Source organism: Balaenoptera musculus, chromosome 5 (assembly GCF_009873245.2).
Source record: "Balaenoptera musculus isolate JJ_BM4_2016_0621 chromosome 5, mBalMus1.pri.v3, whole genome shotgun sequence".
NCBI classification, from domain to species: domain Eukaryota; kingdom Metazoa; phylum Chordata; class Mammalia; order Artiodactyla; family Balaenopteridae; genus Balaenoptera; species Balaenoptera musculus.
In genome coordinates, this window is record NC_045789.1 from 89,945,168 (window position 1) to 89,964,810 (window position 19,643).

Below are 19,643 nucleotides of genomic sequence, written 5' to 3' on the forward strand. Positions count from 1 at the left end.
GCTGTCGATTTCCCCTTTTATGGCTGTTAGTATTTGCCTTATGTATTGAGGTGCTCCTATGTTGGGTGCATAAATATTTACAATTGTTATACCTTCCTCTTGGATCGATCCCTTGATGATTATATAGTGTCCTTCTTTGTCTCTTGTAATAGTCTTTATTTTAAAGTCTATTTTGTCTGATATGAGAATTGCTACTCCAGCTTTCTTTTGATTTCCATTTGCATGGAATATCTTTTTCCATCCCCTCACTTTCAGTCTGTATGTGTCTCTAGGTCTGAAGTGGGTCTCTTGTAGACAGCATATATATGGGTCTTGTTTTTGTATCCATTCAGCCAGCCTGTGTCTTTTGGTGGGAGCATTTAATCCATTTACATTCAAGGTAATTATCGATATGTATGTTCCTATTCCCATTTTCTTAAATGTTTTGGGTTTGTTATTGTAGGTGTTTTCCTTCCCTTGTGTTTCTTGCCTAGAGAAGTTCCTTTAGCATTTGTTGTAAAGCTGGTTTGGTGGTGCTGAACTCTCTCAGCTTTTGCTTGTCTGTAAAGGTTTTAATTTCTCCATCACATATGAATGAGATCCTTGCTGGGTAGAGTAATCTTGGTTGTAGGCTCTTCTCCTTCATCACTTTAAGTATATCCTGCCACTCCCTTCTGGCTTGCAGAGTTTCTGCTGAAAGATCAGATGTTAACCTTATGGGGATTCCCTTGTGTGTTATTTGTTGTTTTTCCCTTGCTGCCTTTAATATGTTTTCCTTATATTTAATTTTTGACAGTTTGATTAATATGTGTCTTGGCGTGTTTCTCCTTGGGTTTATCCTGTATGGGACTCTCTGTGCTTCCAGGACTTGATTAACTATTTCCTTTCCCATATTAGGGAAGTTTTCAACTATAATCTCTTCAAATATTTTCTCAGTCCCTTTCTTTTTCTCTTCTTCTTCTGGGACCCCTATAATTCGAATGTTGGTGCGTTTAATGTTGTCCCAGAGGTCTCTGAGACTGTCCTCAGTTCTTTTCATTCTTTTTTCTTTATCCTGCTCTGTAGTAGTTATTTCCACCATTTTATCTTCCAGGTCACTTATCCTTTCTTCTGCCTCAGTTATTCTGCTATTGATCCCATCTAGAGTATTTTTAATTTCATTTATTGTGTTTTTCATCATTGCTTGGTTCCTTTTTAGTTCTTCTACGTCCTTGTTAAATGTTTCTTGCATTTTGTCTATTCTATTTCCAAGATTTTGGATCATCCTTACTATCATTATTCTGAATTCTTTTTCAGGTAGACTACCTATTTCCTCTTCATTTGTTAAGTCTGGTGTGTTTTGACCCTGCTCCTTCATCTGCTGTGTGTTTTTCTGTCATCTCATTTTGCTTATCTTACTGTGTTTGGGGTCTCCTTTTCACAGGCTGCAGGTTCGTAGTTCCTGTTGTTTTTGGTATCTGTCCCCAGTGGCTAAGGTTGGTTCAGTGGGTTGTGTAGGCTTCCTGGTGGAGGGAACTAGTGCCTGAGCTCTGGTGGATGAGGCTGGATCTTGTCTTTCTGGTGGGCACGTCCACGTCTGGTGGTGTATTTTGGGGTGTCTGTGGCCTTATTATGATCTTAGGCAGCCTCTCTGCTAATGGATGGGGCTGTGTTCCTGTCTTGCTAGTTGTTTGGCATAGGGTGTCCAGCACTGTAGCTTGCTGGTCGTTGAGTGAAGCTGGGTCTTGATGTTGAGATGCAGATCTCTGAGAGATTTTTGCCGTTTGGTATTATGTGGAGCTGGGAGGTCTCTTGTGGACCAGTGTCCTGAAGTTGGCTCTCCCACCTCAGAGGCACAGCCCTGATGCCTGGCTGGAGCACCGAGAGCCTTTCGTCCACACGGCTCAGAGTAAAAGGGAGAAAAAATAGAAAGAAAGAAAGAAAGAGGCTATAGTATAGTGAAGTAAAATAAAGCTATTGTAAAGCAAAGCTATACAGACAAAATCTCACCCAGGTGCATATACATATACACTCACAAAAAAAAAGAAAAGGGGAAAAATTAATATATCCTGCTCCGAAAGTCCACCTCCTGAATTTGGGATGATTCGTTGTCTATTCAGGTATTCAACAGATGCAGGCACATCAAGTTGTTTGTGGAGTTTTAATCCGCTACTTCTGAGGCTGCTGGGAGAGATTTCCCCTTCTCTTCCCTGTTCGCACAGCTCCTGGGGATCAGCTTTGGATTTGGACCCGCCTCTGCGTGTAGGTCGCCTGAGGGCGTCTGTTCTTCGCTCAGACAGGACGGGGTTAAAGGAGCAGCTGCTTCGGGGGCTCTGGCTCACCCAGGCCGCGGGGAGGGAGCGGTACGGAGGAGGTGGGGCGAGCCTGCAGCGTCAGAGGCCGTCGTGACGTTGCAGCAGTCTGAGGCGCGCAGTGTGTTCTCCCGGGAAAGTTGTCCCCAGATCACGGGACCCTGGCCGTGGCGGGCTGCACAGGCTCCCGGGAGGGGCAGTGTGGAGAGTGACCTGTGCTCGCACACAGGCTTTTTGGAGGCGGCAGCAGCAGCCCCAGCGTCTCACGCCCGTCTCTGGGGTCCGCGCTGATCGCCGCGGCTCGCGCCCTTGTCTGGAGCTCGTTTAGGCGGCGCTCTGAATCCCCTCTCCTTGCGCGCCGCAAAACAAAGAGGCAAGAAAAAGTCTCTTGCCTCTTCGGCAGCTGCAGACCTTTTCCCGGTCTCCCTCCCAGCCAGCTGTGGTGCGCCAACCCCTTCAGGCTGTGTTCACGCCGCCAGCCCCAGTCCTCTCCCTGCGATCCGACCAAAGCCGGAGCCTCAGCTCCCAGCCCCGCCCACCCCGGCGGGGGAGCAGACAAGCCTCTCGGGCTGGTGAGTGCTGGTCGGCACCGCTCCTCCGTGTGGGAACCTCTCCGCTTTGCCCTCCGCACCCCTGTGGCTGCGCTCTCCTCCATGGCTCCGAAGCTTCCCCCCTCTGCCACCCGCAGTCTCTGCCCGCGAAGGGGCTCCTAGTGCGTGGAAATCTTTCCTCCTTCACGGCTCCCTCCCACTGGTGCAGGTGCCGTCCCTATTCTTTTGTCTCTGTTATTTCTTTTTTCTTTTGCCCTACCCAAGTACGGGGGGAGTTTCTTGCCTTTTTGGAGGTCGGACGTTTTCTGCCAGCGTTCAGTGGGTGTTCTGTAGGAGCAGTTCCACGTGTAGATGTATTTCTACTGTATCTGTGGGAAGGAAGGTGATCTCCGCGTCTTACTCTTCCGCCATCTTCTCTCCTCTCCCGAGAGTCCACTCTTTGCCAAGTTCTTTGCTAAATACTGGGCACATGAAATGGACATATGTTCAGTAAATAACATAGGACATCTCTTTGCTTTAAGCCTAAATGACTTTTTGCATCATCCAAGATGTAAAAAGATATTCTCAGATATTCTCAGCACATCCAGAGAAAACTCTTAGGCAAGCTAAATCTGTACCTTTGCCCTGTATTTCCTAGTCTCTGCCTCCATCTAACTTAAATCTCTCCAACCTTAAGTTCATTTCATTCTTGTTCGCCATTGATAGACATACAAGCTAACGGGTAAGCACTTCGTTATACTAAATTCTTACGTTCTTGAAAAACCTTTTCTCAGTTTGAGAAACATCATCTTTGGCCTTGTCTTCTTGGAATAAGAGATATACAATTACTTCTTACACTAAGAATGCATTCTTGTTCTTTAAAAAGTGATCCATCTTCAGGCTATAAAATATTCTTCCCATATTTTGTAGGTTATAAATTGCTGTTGACTTTCAGATTATGATGATATTGACTCCACTTGTGAAAATTAGGCCACACCCTTCTCATCTGTTCCTAAAATAAGATTCATTGGCAAAGTGAAATTTATAGCCTCTTTTATAGCTCTTATTCTTTGGAGACCCATGGCTTAAAATGGCCAGTATTTTAAGACTGTATTTTTAAAATTATTGTCTTTGGACCACCTGTATCAGAATCACTGGGGTGTGCTTGTTAAAAATAAAGATCATTGAAGCTTACTTTCCAAATTTTTTTAATACAGCTGGAATAAACCCAATAATTTGCATTTTTAATAAGTGCCCCAGGTAATTTGTATTTATACTAGAGTTTAAGAATCAATATTTTGAGGGGTGTCAAAATTTGTATGTCAAACTATCATGCTGTACATCTTAAAATTATATAGTAATTGATGTCAATTATTTGTCAATAGAACTAAAAAATGTGTATATTTTATCATTAGAATTCTGAGTTAAGGGGAAATTAAAGAGTTTTGCAAGCCAGGTCAGTTTCCTACCAATTTTGAAGATTAATAATCGAGTCACAAGTTTTAAAAATTTAATAGATATTATTCAGCTATTCAGTGATAAAAAAGATTGCATTACACACATTTCTTCTATAATACATTAAATTTCATGTGACAAAGGAACAGAGATGGATAGAAAAAGTAGAAGAGAGTGAGAGGCGGAAGAGAGTGATACTGAAGAAATGGAAAGTAAAACTTGATTCAAGTGTAGTCTTTTGTTCAGGTTTAGTGTGTGTTTTGCTTTAATTGGCATGCTCTGGGGGGGTTCTCATTATGCATGATTGTACATTTATTAATGTTTCTAGCATTCAACTTCTTTCCTATTTTCAGAACTAGCAAGTGTCTTCTCACTTTCCCCCCCTAGGAAGAACGCCGTGTGATTTATGTTGGTAAAATCAGACCTGACACAACACGGACAGAACTGAGGGGCCGTTTTGAAGTTTTTGGTGAAATTGAGGAGTGCACAGTAAATCTGCGGGATGATGGGTGAGAATCTTCAAGATTATTTCTTGTTTAGAAGCTGACATATGTAAAAAATTATGGCCATAAGATTACTAGAATGGGAATGCTTTGACAGATGACATGTTGAGTTCAGAACCTTATTTATTTTCTTTCATCCCTATTTATTAATCTTTCTAGTTGAGATTTCCTGTCCCAGAAATAAGTATTTAGCTGCTTGACAGGACAATCACACTGATAAATGGATGCAGTGGTTCAGACGTTGGCACCAGCGAAGTCTCCAAAGTAGAAAGGGTTACAGTCATATATGCTAATGCTTCCTCACTAGCTTTGAACTTCTCTTCTTTGTCCGTTGCAGAGACAGCTATGGTTTCATTACCTACCGTTATACCTGTGATGCTTTTGCTGCTCTTGAAAATGGATATACTTTACGCAGGTCGAATGAAACTGACTTCGAGCTGTACTTTTGTGGACGCAAGCAATTTTTCAAGTCTAACTATGCAGACCTAGGTATGGATTTTACTGTACATAGAATGAGGAATCCATAATGTAGAGCTCAAAAGGGAAGCATATGTAAACTGTAGGCACATTGGGTTGGACCATCACTTTATTTTACTAGCGGGAATATTTGAATACAGATTTTATCTTGTTTTTTATTTTTTAACACACGAGACAGTTTCAGAAGCAAGGGGCTTAAGTTTCGGCAACAAAGAGAAGAAGCAAATTGTTTCTACTGTCTGCCCATATGCTGAAATTCTGCACTATTGGTATGTCTTGTGTGTGTGTGTGTGTGTGTGTGTGTGGTATGTTTTGAGTGTGCAGGTGTTGTATTCGTTTGTAATCTCTTACTGCTTTCCGTGCCTACCCTGAATCCTTTTGTACAAGCTATAACATTGGCATCATTGCTTTGCAGAACAGAATATGCAAAAGTCTTATTCTTTTTTCCTTATTATCTCACAAACTCTTAGAAATGTCAACATTTTCTACACGTTACACTCAGAGAGGAGAAAGTAAAATTTCATGTGCTAAATCACACTGTACTTTCTTTAAAACAAAAGAAGAAAAAAAACCCTGGTTTTTTTTAGTGCTTCTATATGCTAGGCACTGTGCCAAGGCTTTGTAAGCATTTTCTCATTTAATTACCAGAACAATCCTAGGAAGTGGATATTATCATCCCCATTTTACAGGTAAGGAAGCTGAAGAATAGATAAGTATTCCTTTTTTCCTGTTATAAAAGTTGTACAGACTCAAGGGGTAACATTTGGAAAATATAAAAAGGTATTAAGAAAAGTAGTAAAATCACCTATCAGTCTATCACCTACAGATAACCATGTTACCTAGTATGGGATTTGCTGTTCAGTATTTTGTCTCAGAACGTCAAATTTCTTATAGTTGAGGTCATATTATACATATATATACACTTTTAAGTTCTGCTTTTCTCGATTAATATTATATAAGTTCATTTTCCACTGTGATTCAAAGGATCAAAAATAATTTACCAGTATATTTTAATGGTTGTATAGTATTCTATTTGGCAAATAGTGCCATTATATTTAATTGTTCCATTATAGCTAAACACATTTTCAGTTTTTGATATTATAAATAATGCCACGATGGACATCTTGATTTCCTTTCCAATTTTAATTTTGTTCCTTTCCATGTTATTCCCTGACTAATGTGTGTATTGTAAGCCTTTAAATTCCTTCATGAAATAATGAAGGAAGGAAAATGGCAAATGTCTTGTGCATATGACATAATTATTTAAATCAATTTATAATAATCATCATGAAATTAACATATAAATCTGCTCCTAAGCATTATTATATGTCTATCTGCACTTGCTTTGGCTTGGTATAAAGACAAAAAAATGAATACCAAATACAGAGCTTTTTTCTTCCTTCAGCTGAACTGATGTCTTCCTAGAGTAATTGATACAGGTGGGGTGTATTGTTCAGGGGGAATATGCTATAATTCACTTCACAAGTTAAATAGATAGTATGAAGCAAGGGAGAGGCAGTTGACTGTTAGAGAGATAGACGCCTCGGGATGAAAATATAAAAGGTGGCAAGTCATTTGTTCAAATGTTGGCTGATAAAAACAGTCCAGACAGATTGAAGTCTTGAGTTGGTTTGACTTATTTTCTTCAGTGATGAAGGCCAGGGTGTTTTCTAGTCTTTCCAAACATCTAGAGTTTAAAATAAGCTACCTAGAGGGGCCTTTAGATCATGATTCATCACTGGTAAAGGGAGCATGGGATAGTATTTCCAAATTGAACTGGAGCCTCCCTGAAATATTTCTAAGAAGAATGCTTCTCCTCTAGTTATCTTTCTGCCTTGCCAGCAGCAATAGAAACTTTGCCATTGCTAAGCTAGCTCTGATTTCCTGAAAGGTGTGTTTGATGTGTATTGTAATAGCATGGACTTTTCCAATTCCCTCCAGCCTTATAAATGCAGGAAGTGGAGTCCATCTGAGTGTAGGCCTGGTGTAGTTGAAAGCGCCTTGGCTTTGGAATTTCGCAGGCCTGGTTTTGAAACCTGAGTTAGCTTTTTGACCTTGAGCAATTAAACTCCCTCTGCTTCTGGTTCTTCATTTGTAAAATACATCATAATGTGGTTGTGAAGATTAAATATGTGTCTGTGAAGCCCTTAGCATAGTGTCAGTGTCTGGCACAAAATAGATTCTCAATGAATAGTAGCTATAATTATAATAAAAATGATTGTTATGAGAAGTTATAAATTTCAAGTTATTTTAAAATGAAAGAATCAACACCAGGGGCCAGCTTTGGAACCAAACAACATCATATATGTCTTGTCTTTATTCCCTGAATAGTTGAAGTTAAGTGCCTAGGGCCATGAATGCTGAATAACGTGCATGTAAGCATATACTGGACTCTTAGAGGGGTTGGGAGCTTGCGTGTATGTCAAGAGTAAAGTGACATGATGTGATACTGATTAATTTTACCAAAAGTAAAGCAACCTATCATTTTAGATAGATTATCAATTTTTAAAATTTTTATTTGCTCTCCTAAATTAAGTTAGCTCACATATCCCATTTCTCTGCTATTTTTAAAGTATAGTTAATTTACAATGTTGTATTAGTTTCAAGCATACAGCAAAGTGATTCAGTTATACATGTACATATATATTCTTTTTCAGATTCTTTTCCACTATAGATTATTATAAGATATTGAGTAGAGTTCCCTGTGCTATCCAGTAGGTCCTTGTTGTTTATCTATTTTATATATAGTCGTGTGTGTCTGTTCATCCCAGTCACCTAATTTATCTCTCCCCACCCCCCTCCCCACCATCCCCTTTGGTAACCATAAGTTTGTTTTCTATGTCTGTGAGTCTATTTCTGTTCTGTAAGTAAGTTCATTTGTATCATTTTTTTTAGATTCAACATTTAAGTGATATATGATATTTGTCTTTCTCTGTCTGACTTACTTCACTTGGTATGATAAATTCTAGGTCCACCCATGTTGCTGCAAATGGCATTATTTCATTCTTTTTTTAGGGCTGAGTAATATTCCATTGTATATATGTACCACATCTTTTTTATCCATTCCTCTGTCAGTGGACATTTAGGTTGCTTCCATGTCTTGGTTATTGTAACACTGGGGTACATGTATCCTTTCAGATTACGGTTTTCTCCAGATATATGCCCAGGAGTGGGATTGATGGATCATATGGTAGTTCTATTTTTAGTTTTTTAAGGAACCTCCATACTGTTCTCCATAGTGGTTGTACCAATTTACATTCCCACCAACAGTGTAGGAGGGTTCCTTTTTCTCCACACCCTCTTCAGCATCTATTATTTGTAGACTTTTAAATGATGGCCATTCTGACTGGTGTAAAGTGATACCTCATCATAGTTTTGATTTGCATTTCCCTAATAATTAGTGATATTGAGCAGCTTTTCATGTCCCTGTTGGCCATCTGTATGTCTTCTTTGGAGAAATGTCTATTTAGGTCTCCATTTCTCTGCTGTTGAGGCCACTTAATGGTTACTTACAATACTATTAATGCAAAACACAATGATTCTAGTTACTATTTATGAGCCAGATTTATAAATGAGACTCAGAGTTTAAAGGGATGATCAAGCTTACCATGATGAAGCCAATATTTAAGTCTGGTTTCTATGAATCTGTAATCTGTGTGTCTTTCTGTTTACTGTTCTATAAACAAGTAGATCTTTCCATTTGAAAGAGCTTGATGAAAAATCTCAAAGAGGAAAGACAGAAATTAAATTAGGACTATAGGATCAAAATAGAAGGATGGGTCACGATTAAGAATATGATCATTTTGATCAGGAATTAGTTATGGCTTAGAATTTGTAAATAATAAAAAGTAAGCAAATAACATTGGTCACAAACTCTTTATCAACTCAAAGAAATGTATTATATTATCAACATCTTGAATACATATGTAACTTTACATATACCCTTGCCATTCATTGGTAAATCAATCCCAGATCTAAACACAAATATTTTCAATCATGTTTTTAATAATATGTGGATGTTCAAGATTAATACATTCATTAGACAAATACTGAGTGCCTACTTTGTGCCAACAGTTTTCTAGGTGCTGGGAATACAGTTGTGATGTGATTTGTTTCTATTAATACAGTATTATTAATTATAAAAATTTATTTTTTTAATTTGTTAGAGTGGCTTTCAGGTTATTCCTATAAAAATTTCGTTATCTCTTACCTGTGTTGCAATATCCTTCCTTTAGTGGAGGGAAAGGGGTGGAGTGGATGTTATTGCCACAGGAGTTGCATATAAACACGTTGTCTTTTCAAGAAATGAGAAAGATTTTGTGGGTGCCGACTCACATGGTATGCCCATGAAAGTTGGTATATACGTAAGCACCAGTCACTGTATTTCACAGTGTAGAAATTCTTGAAACCCACTGTATCAAAGTGCTTTTAGTATTTACTAATGAAAATACAGAAACACTGTAATTCTGGGTTTCATGTAGAATAATCCCAAATTAAGACATTTTAAATATTCTCAAAATTTCCTCCAAGGAAAGATACACATATATGTTCTCGACGGTTCTATGCTGACTTTATGTCACACAGACTGCCATCACTGGACAACTCTTCCATCTTCATCTACAATGCAAGTGGAATTCTGATTTCAGGCTAATCTCTGATAATGAGCAGGACTTGTTTTGTGTGTCTACAGAAAAGATTTTGATTTGAACAACAGCTACTCGTGAGGCTTTGGTTATACAAGCAAAGTATTCATTAGGCTATGAAGAGAAGAGTGTAAGCCAGTGTAATTTAAGATGGACCATATAAAATGTTAGTGAGGAAAGATGGGCCATTTTTGTCCTGTTTTTATATCTGAGGCTGACTATAATTGTTCATCTTACCTGGAAAAAGAAATGTGGTAAAGACAAGGGATGGTGAGAATGAAAAAAAAAAAAAAAGTGAAGGAATTTCCTTGTCATTAAAGTAGATTGAAGCTGGTGGGGAAGGGGAATCAGCCTGGTTCTGGAGAGCTTGAGGGATTTGCAACCTTTTCAGAAGAACACCTTGTGAGGTCAGTGATTAGCCCCCATATTATCCAGTATTACCCTTTTCTGTCACTGAGCGTTTCTATTTTGTAATTTAATCTGGGTAAAACACAAATACTTATATTTTAGTAACATTGTTAACGTTTCCCAGAAAGGTTTAGTTTTCTCTTCTAGTAAGTGCTTTCCAAAGCATGAATGTGTTTGCCAGAGGCCCTCTATTGTATTTCCAAGATACCTTTTCTCAAGCTGAGACACCAGCAGAAATAGTTGACTTTTTCATAGATGTCGATGGAGAAAAATCAGAAATATTTGACAGAATTTTACTTGACGTCCAACGTGGCTGACATACACCCATTTTGTTCAGGGCCACTTAAAGTGGCATGTGGAGCTTTGCACAAAAGCTTACTTGGACTAGTTTAAGGATCTAAGAAAGACCATGGCTTTATTTATGCGGGTGTATTTTTCCTCTCCTATTAGTGAGTAAAGAGGCTGCATTTGCCCTCTCTGGACATGAAGCATTTTCCTAAACCTTCTAATTTGGGGAGAGTTTGTGCCACTGTTGCTGGGGTCCCTCAAGGTACTGGAGATCATATGTCCCTCCCACCTGAAAGGGGAGCAGCAGGGCGATGATTCGGTGAAGTTCTGACAATTCCCTCTCTCCCACTCAACTGGCTTTCATGCTCAATGCAATCAATCCCACTGAATAGGAAAATTAGTTCCAGCTTCTACTTTTACCTCTCCAACTAAGTGGTTGGGGAACCTTGGGTAAGTCATCTACCAGGAAGGGAGAGGGGGCTTATTTTTAAAGCATATTGATTGACTAAGTTGCTATTGAAAAGAAATATTAAGGTCTGTTCTGATTACGTCCCAGGAGTGTTTAAATCTAAAATGAGTCAATAGATGACTGTTTTGAATGCTCGTCACTCCTTACCCTCTGCAAATATATACATGTGCTATAAATAGATAAATAAATATATAAATATACAATTAATTAACTAAAATATTGGTGTGTATATATACCAGTACCATATACTGTAAAAATACCTTCTGCAAATATATATATGCATATTAATATTCATACATATAAATACCTTCTGAACAAATATATATGTAAATATATGCACATATATATGTGTACACCAACACCAATATCATATACTAATAAAAGTTGGGCGTATTTTTTAAAGTATATCGATTGGATAAGTTGCTCTTGAATCAGGTAATCTTAGATTAGATGATTGAGTTAATGACCATCAGCAAAGGGTACATCTAAATCTGGCTTGGGTTTCTTTCAGATTCAAACTCAGATGACTTTGACCCTGCTTCCACCAAGAGCAAGTATGACTCTCTGGATTTCGATAGTTTACTGAAAGAAGCCCAGAGAAGCTTGCGCAGGTAACATGTTCCCTGGCTGAGGATGACAGAGGGACGGTGAATACCTCACGGGACAGCGCGTCCTTCCCTAACAGACTGTTGCAAGTCATACTTAGGAATTTCTCCTACTTTACACTCTCTGTACAAAAACAAAACAAAACAACAACAATACAACAAGAACAACAATGGTTTACATGAACACAGCTGCTGAAGAGGCAAGAGACAGAATGGAAACCCAGTAAGCACATGTTTATTTATGGGTGTCAGCTTTGCTTTCCCTGAGTCTCTTGGTGATGGAGTGTGTGTGTGTGTGTGTGTGTGTGTGTGTGTGTGTGTGTACGCGGTGTGTGTGTTTGCCTGGTTTGGGGGAAGTGTGTATGTACAGGTGGGGACTGGGGGCACCTGACCAGAGCGTGCAAGGGCAAACCACTTCAAATGGCAGCAGTTCCATGAAGACACACTTAAAACCTAGAACTTCAAAATGTTCATATTCTATTCAAAAGGAAAAAAAAATGTGTACATCCAAAAGGAAAGAAAACCAACCAACCACAAGCCACCCTAAAATGACAGCCACTGATGTCTGGGCATCAGCCTCCGTACTCTGTTTTTTTTTAAGAAAGTGCAACATCAACTTGAAGCAAGCTTTCTCTCATAACGTAATGATTATATGACAATCCCGAAGAAACTGCAGGTTCCGTAGAACTCATATCCTTTCTCTCTCTCTCCCTTTTTTTCTTTCTTTTTTTCCTTTTTCCTTTTGCCATGGAATCTGGGTGGGAAAGGATACTTCGGGCACCGAGCTCAACTTTCCTAACATTTTGAAGTTTCTGTAGTTCGTCCTTTCTCATGACACCCATGTAAATGTCCAAAATGTTGATCTTCCACAGCGAATTTCAAAAGCCTTGTCAATGGTCAAGCGTGCAGCTTGTTCAGTGGTTCTTTCTTAGGAGCGAGCACGGTGTTACATTGCTAATGGGAGTTGGGTAGAACTCTCTGGGATGTGTTCAGATAGTATAATTGCTACATTCTCTGATGTAGTTAAGTATTTACAGATGTTAAATGGAGTATTTTTATTTTGTGTACATACGATACAATGATGTTCTTTTTTTGTTACAGCTATGCACTGTAAATGCAGCCTTCTTTTCAAAACTGCTAAATTTTTCTTAATCGAGAATATTCAAATGTAACTATGAGGTGAAACAATTATTGTACACTAACATATTTAGAAGCTGAACTTACCGCTTATATATATTTGATTGTAAAACAAAACAAACAAACAAAAAAGGACAGTGTGTGTGTCCGTTGAGTGCAACACAACAAATCGATGCTTTACGCACAACCATCCCTTCTTAGGTGAGCTTCGATCCAAGCATCTTGTCAAGAAATCTCCTAGCCCCCTAAAGGTATTAACCACTTCTGCGATATTTTTCCACATTTTCTTGTTGCTTGTTTTTCTTTGAAGTTTTATACACTGGATTTGTTAGGGGAATGAAATTTTCTCATCTAAAATTTTTCTAGAAGATATCATGATTTTATGTAAAGTCTCTCAATGGGTAACCATTAAGAAATGTTTTTATTTTCTCTATCAACAGTAGTTTTGAAACTAGAGGTCAGAAATCTTTTTAAAATGCTGTTTTGTTTTAATTTTTGTGATTTTAATTTGATACAAAATGCTGAGGTAATAATTACAGTATGATTTTTACAATAATTAATGTGTGTCTGAAGACTATCTTTGAAGCCAGTATCTCTTTCCCTTGGCAGAGTATGATGATGGTATTTATCTGTATTTTTTACAGTTATGCATCCTGTATAAATACTGATATTTCATTCCTTTGTTTACTAAAGAGACATATTTATCAGTTGCAGATAGCCTATTTATTATAAATTATGAGATGATGAAAATAATAAAGCCAGTGGAAATTTTCTACCTAGGATGCATGGCAATTGTCAGGTTGGAGTTTAAGTGTTTCATTTGGGAAATTCCGCTTTTGCAGAAGCAGTGTTTCTACTTGCACTAGCATGGCCTCTGACGTGACCATGAAGTTGTTCTTGATGACATTGCTTCTGCTAAATTCAATAAAAACTTCAGAAAAACCTCCATTTTTGAGCATCAGGATTTCCTCTGAGTGTGGAGCCCTGGAATGGAAGTCAGTAAAGTTTGGCGTGTATATTCAAGTTTCTAAATTGAGATTCGATCACAGTTTGGCCGACATGACTTTCCTGGAAGACATGATATACCTACTACGTAATCGTTCTTTTCCTTTCTCTCGCCCAACACAATCTTATAAAATGGATTTCACCCCCAGGCCAATGCAGCTCATTTTGAAAGCTGCATTCATTTATCACCAGCATATTGTGTTCTGAGTGAATCCACTGTCTGTCCTGTCGGATGCTTGCTTGAGTTTTTGGCTTCTTATTTCTAAGTAGATAGAAAGCAATAAAAATACTATGAAATAAAAGAACTTGTTCACAGGTCCTGCGTTACGACCGTAACACATCTTTAATCCGCCTAATTCTTGTTGTTCCGTAGGTTAAATGCAGGTATTTTAACTCTGTGTGGACGCCAAACTAAAGTTTACAGTCTTTCTTTCTGAATTTTGAGTATCTTCTGTTGTAGAATAAGAATAAAAAAAAGACTATTAAGAGCAATAAATTATTTTTAAGAAATCAATATTTAGTAAATCATATTATGTGTTCAAGGACCAGATGCTTTCTCTATTTTGCCTTGAAATTTTTTGTGATCCAATTTTCAATACATTCTCCTTTTTGCCCTGGATTGTTGACATGAGTAAAAATCTAGGTTTCTTTTCTTACTTATGAAAAGACAACACTACAGATTTCATGTTGAGGATTCATTTATCCCCCCTTCTGGCCTGACAAATATTGTTACCATGAAGATAGTTTTCTTCCATGGACTTCAAATTGCATCTAAAATTAGTGCAAAGAGAGACTCACTAGACCATCCAAATAGAGCTTTTGTATCTTATGCAGACACTGTGGGTAGCCCATCAAAATGTAAACTGTGTTCCTTTTATTTTTATTTTTTAAATTATTTTTGGAGAGAATATTTCAAATGAACACATGCACCCCATCATCACTGGAGGCAAATTTCAGCATAGATCTGTAGGATTTTTAGATGACCCCGGGCCATTGCCTTCATGCTGTGGTAAGTACCACATCTACAATTTTGGTAACTGAACTGGTGCTTTAGAAATGTGGGGTTTTTTTTTTTTTTCAAGAGATGTAGCAGAATAATTCTTCCAGTGCAACAAAATCAATTTTTGCTAAATGACTCTGAGAGCAACGGTTGGGCTGTCAACATTCAAAGCAGCAGAGAGGGAACTTTGCACTATTGGGGTATGATGGTTGGGTCAGTTGAAAAAAAGGAAACCTTTTCATGCCTTTAGATGTGAACTTACAGTAGGTAATGATTATGTGTCCTTTTTTGATGGCTGTAACGAGAACTTCAATCACTGTAGTCTAAGACCTGATCTATAGATGACCTAGAATAGCCATGTAATATAATGTGATGATTCTAAATTTGTACCTATGTGACAGACATTTTCAATAATATGAACTGCTGATTTGATGGAGCTACTATAAGATTTGTAGGTGAAAGTGTAATACTGTTGGTTGAACTATGCTGAAGAGGGAAAGTGAGCGATTAGTTGAGCCCTTGTCGGGCTTTTTATTTTTCCCACCTGCCAACTCTACATGTATTGTTGTGGTTTTATTCATTGTATGAAAATTCCTGTGATTTTTTTTTTTAAATGTGCAGTACACATCAGCCTCACTGAGCTAATAAAGGGAAACGAATGTTTCAAATCTACTTCTGCTTTTCTTATTTATCATAACCAAGCTCCTGGCATATTCCTCAGATCAGTACACATTACTTGCTTATCGTTATTCTGTTTCCTCTCTGGATCTCCCCCCTCCCCCTGCTTTTCCATATTCATGGATGGATTTCAGCTCTAAGGTAACATGCACCTTCTGTATTTTACCTTGTCTCCTTTCAAATGGCAAAGGCAGAAGTGGTGATTTCTATAATGAGAAGTGATGTGGGACTTTATCAAACGGATTAGCTCTGTTTTTGTACTTAACCCTGGAAAGTGTGAATTTTAAGTACAAGCCACTGCCCCTAGTGAGAAACCTGCTAAATATGTCAGCTTAGGAAGCAATTCTACTCTAATGGACTGAATTTTTTTTTATTGACAGTTGATTTACAATGTTATGTTAGTTTCTGGTGTATAGCATGGACTGAATATTTTTTGAAGACTTGTAACAGAATGCATCTCCCTGTCCCCCCGTCATATGTAAGTCATCAGGTTAAATATGGGACAAGCTGATAGATTGCTGCTGGTACAGCTTGCTGTCAGGATGTCCACTGCACCTTGTAGGTGATTGGTGATCTTCATGACAGAGATTGCAGAGAATGTGTTATTAGTGCTCTGCCATGTCCAGATTTCAGATGTGGTCCTCACTCCCAGCCACTTGCATTGCAAGATTCAGCATAAGCCTACACATGGGGAAAGGTGGCTAAATATATTCCAGCTCCCAGCACCCCCCCCTTTCTCCTACAGAAAAACGTGTTCGTAATTATTGGAAATGTGATAGAGCTATCAATAGTACATCGAAATCTACTAAATAACACAAGAAGCACTTCCCATGGCTCTCTGTCTATTTTATAGCACTGTAAGATTTGCCAATTATTTTATCAAAATAGAAAATAAAAACTTACCGTTATCTTACCCAAATACTGCATTCATCTACAACTGTGATTCAGTCAGTGGATAAGCCTCAGATTGTGACTTGTCTCCACTGGTGTTTAAATTGTATAGGGCATTTTGAATCTTCTGGCTGGAATTAGCAAGGGCAATAGAATAATGACAGTCTTCCTTTTAAAGGGTTAACTTTTTTACCCTTAAAAACCTTTTGAGGGTAAAGAGGGATTTTTAAGAAAAAAAAAAAGGAGTAGCCACTAGTCTTACACAGGGACATCCTGATTAGAGATAGAGGATTCATTTGATGTTGTCCTCAAACATTAAATCGCTTCCATCCTTAATGATACTAATGGCAAAATAATTATTGAAGCCAAAATTAGGCTGACTAAAATAAATGAACACTGGATATGAATAGTTTATTTAAAAGGAGCTTGTTTCCATTCAAAAGTCCTCCAAACTAATCTGTTTAAAGTATACAATGTGATATTGGTTCAAAATCCTTTTTCAGCATTGCCAGTTTTCTCTTAATTGTAGCATTATTTAGCTGATCACTGGGTATAATTTACAGCTCTGAGAGCACTGCTATACTCATTTGACACTAGCGTCACTAGCTACACAGTCGTAACTCAGTATTAATCATAGAATGTTATAACCAAGATGTACTTTTTGCAATGTTTATATTAATCTTGTATTTTGCAATTCTCTTTACCATTTCTTATTTTCAAACACAGTATACACTATTATAAATCAATCTTCACACTTTATCAAACAGCAGAGAGCAATAAATAAGGTCACAACTCATAGAGGAGCTCCTTGGAGGTTTGGAACATCATGATTTAAATCTCAGAAAGATTTAATCAAAAGCTGAATTAATCCCTGGGGAAAAAGATGCTGTATAGATTCTATTGATGGGCACAAAGCAGCCTATTTCTTTTCACTGGTCTCTGTTAACATGTTGGGGAAGAGGAACAAAGTTTCTTCTATGAGAAAGAAAATAAGATTTCCTTGGTGGGGGAAAGATAATATGCAATGAGATTTGGGTCATGTTTCTTCCCTTTCAATCAACATGGTCCTTTTTATTCTACTTACCGCGACATTATCTACTCTTCTAGTTCATGGTTTCAGTTAAATGTCCTCTACCCTCCTGCTCCCCTCAGTATATCCCATGTGATTCCAGTAATTCTGCAAAGCCCCACAAGCTCCACTCCAGTCAAGCATGTGGAATGTGTGGGTCACATGAGCTTGTTTCCTGGGCTTCTGTTGTAACCAGGTGACTGCCCCCGGGGCAAATTCTCAGCATTCAGGGACACTGGAAACTTGCAGGAAGAAATGATCAGAAAATTTGGATGTTTCTAGGACCAGGTTCCCACTGAAAAGCCTAACACTTTTCCTTGATTAGGATGTATGATAAGGACAAGAGACCACCCCCTTCCCCGCTGCCTCTTTTCCGTCCATCATTCTTACAGGAATGTGATCATATTCCTTTTAACCCTAAAACCATTACTTACCATCGGCTGACTTATAAAAGGGGAAGAGTGGAATTAATTAATTGAAAAAAGTGAGAGAACTTTTAGAGGAGAAAACCAAATGATCCTATAATATTTTCCTGATTAAATTAAATGAGCATAATTATACATGCACATATGCACACCAAGGCATTAGTATCATCAAGAACCTTAAAATATTGTATTGTTCCAAATGTATGCAGATAACACTTACTGAAGGTGAGTAGCCAGTGTGATATTTAAATTTGCATATTGACCATTTTCATATATTAATTTCTAGTAGGAAGAAGCTGAATTTTTAAGGAAAGTCCTGGGTTGATTTAGAAAAAATGTTGTACTTCTGCTCGTTTTGGAACATTGGGAGCACTTAGCAACATTATCTTTTTTTCCATGTAGTTTTCTGTGATGGATTTTCAACCAGATGACATCCAAGTGAAAGCTGAAATTAAATGGGAAGGAAAGAATGTTAAGTGGTAAAATCCTAAGTAGCTTATTAGACTACTTAATTGGAGAGAATTTATTTTTGCCGTTGTTAGGAACTCTATCATCAAGCTTCTCTTTAACATTACTAATTGATGAGAAAAAGGGGGACTATAGTAATATAGCTACCACACAATACTCTTCAGCAGGTCATTTAAGGGAATTCACAGGTACTTTCCTTTGATTGACTTTGGTGGTGTTGAAAATCATTCATATCAATGCTCTTAAATGGAACTTCATTTCCAACCAGGTCTCTTATTCCTACCAGAGCTTCCCAGCACACTTAAGACTTAAAGAAAATGAGGCTGTGTTTGTTCCTAGTTTAATCACTTGGCATGTTTTCAGCTTGATTGCTATACCCTTTAATCAAATGACTCATGTTTTGTAGTACTTAGAGGTATTGCCCTCTGTAAGCATGTCACTATTTGTTGGTAGGAATGTATGTACACTATCACAGAATGATGGTTAATTACTCTGCTTGCCAGAGAAGGATAAGTTAGTAATCAGGTGACACAACATGTGATGTGGCCATGTTACTTTCGTGTCAGGTAACTTCATGATCAAGGGCAACACATGGCCTAATGTTCCTCCAATTATCTGGCTACAAAACATCCTGGTACTATTCAATGAGCTGCCTTTCCCAGGGTCAACATCTGAATCTCTATCAAACCATCCAGTAGGAAAATGATTAGAAGGAAAGCAAAAATTGGAGTTCTCCACCAAATGTTTGGCCTTTGTGTCTGAGGTTGAGAAGTACCTGTGTGTTATGGCTGACATTTTCCCATTTTTAATGGCAGGTATGGTGACATCCATAGAGAGTGTCGGTGTATGCGCCTGATGAATGAAACAAGTGATGGAGAGCTCATAAGAGTTCCTCTGTCACATGGTGCCAGGGTCTCATTGAACCACATTCTGCCATGACTCACCATGTCAAGTACTAAAACTAGAAAGCTCAGCTGAAGGAAAGAGAAGGAATAAAGAGAAGGTTAACCAAACACATTTGAACTTCAGGTACAGAGCAAGGTTTGGGCAAAGATTCCCCCTGGTTTCTTATTTGCCTTTTATGCCAACTCAGCCTGTGGGATTATATAAACAAAATGGGCAATTGAACTGCGAGGGCAGTGGAGCTGTGAATAAGAGAATGGACCTTACAAAGCTGGTTCCATGTGTGTGTGTGGTTCTGTGTCAGCTAGACAGCAATTGGCCTTTACCGACCTGGTGTTTGCTTGGAGGAGTTATTAAAATCCTGTTTACTGCCTGGGTTGTTAACATTGGTGGGAGGCTCTTAGAGGTTTCCCTAATGA

General features: G+C 38.3%; 1 protein-coding gene across 5 annotated transcripts in view; it reads left to right on the forward strand.

Moving 5' to 3' along the window:
* PPARGC1A (PPARG coactivator 1 alpha) overlaps positions 1-15,462 on the forward strand; it is a 306,431-nt gene extending 290,969 nt beyond the window's left edge. For all 5 annotated transcript variants that reach the window (XM_036852984.1, XM_036852987.1, XM_036852986.1 and 2 more), the window contains exons 11-13: positions 4,643-4,764; positions 5,096-5,247; positions 11,555-15,462. In XM_036852984.1, coding sequence (XP_036708879.1) covers positions 4,643-4,764; positions 5,096-5,247; positions 11,555-11,658 — 378 coding nt within the window. In that variant the 3' untranslated portion in view covers positions 11,659-15,462. The remainder of the gene's footprint in view (positions 1-4,642; positions 4,765-5,095; positions 5,248-11,554) is intronic.
* The last annotated feature ends 4,181 nt before the right edge of the window (positions 15,463-19,643 follow it).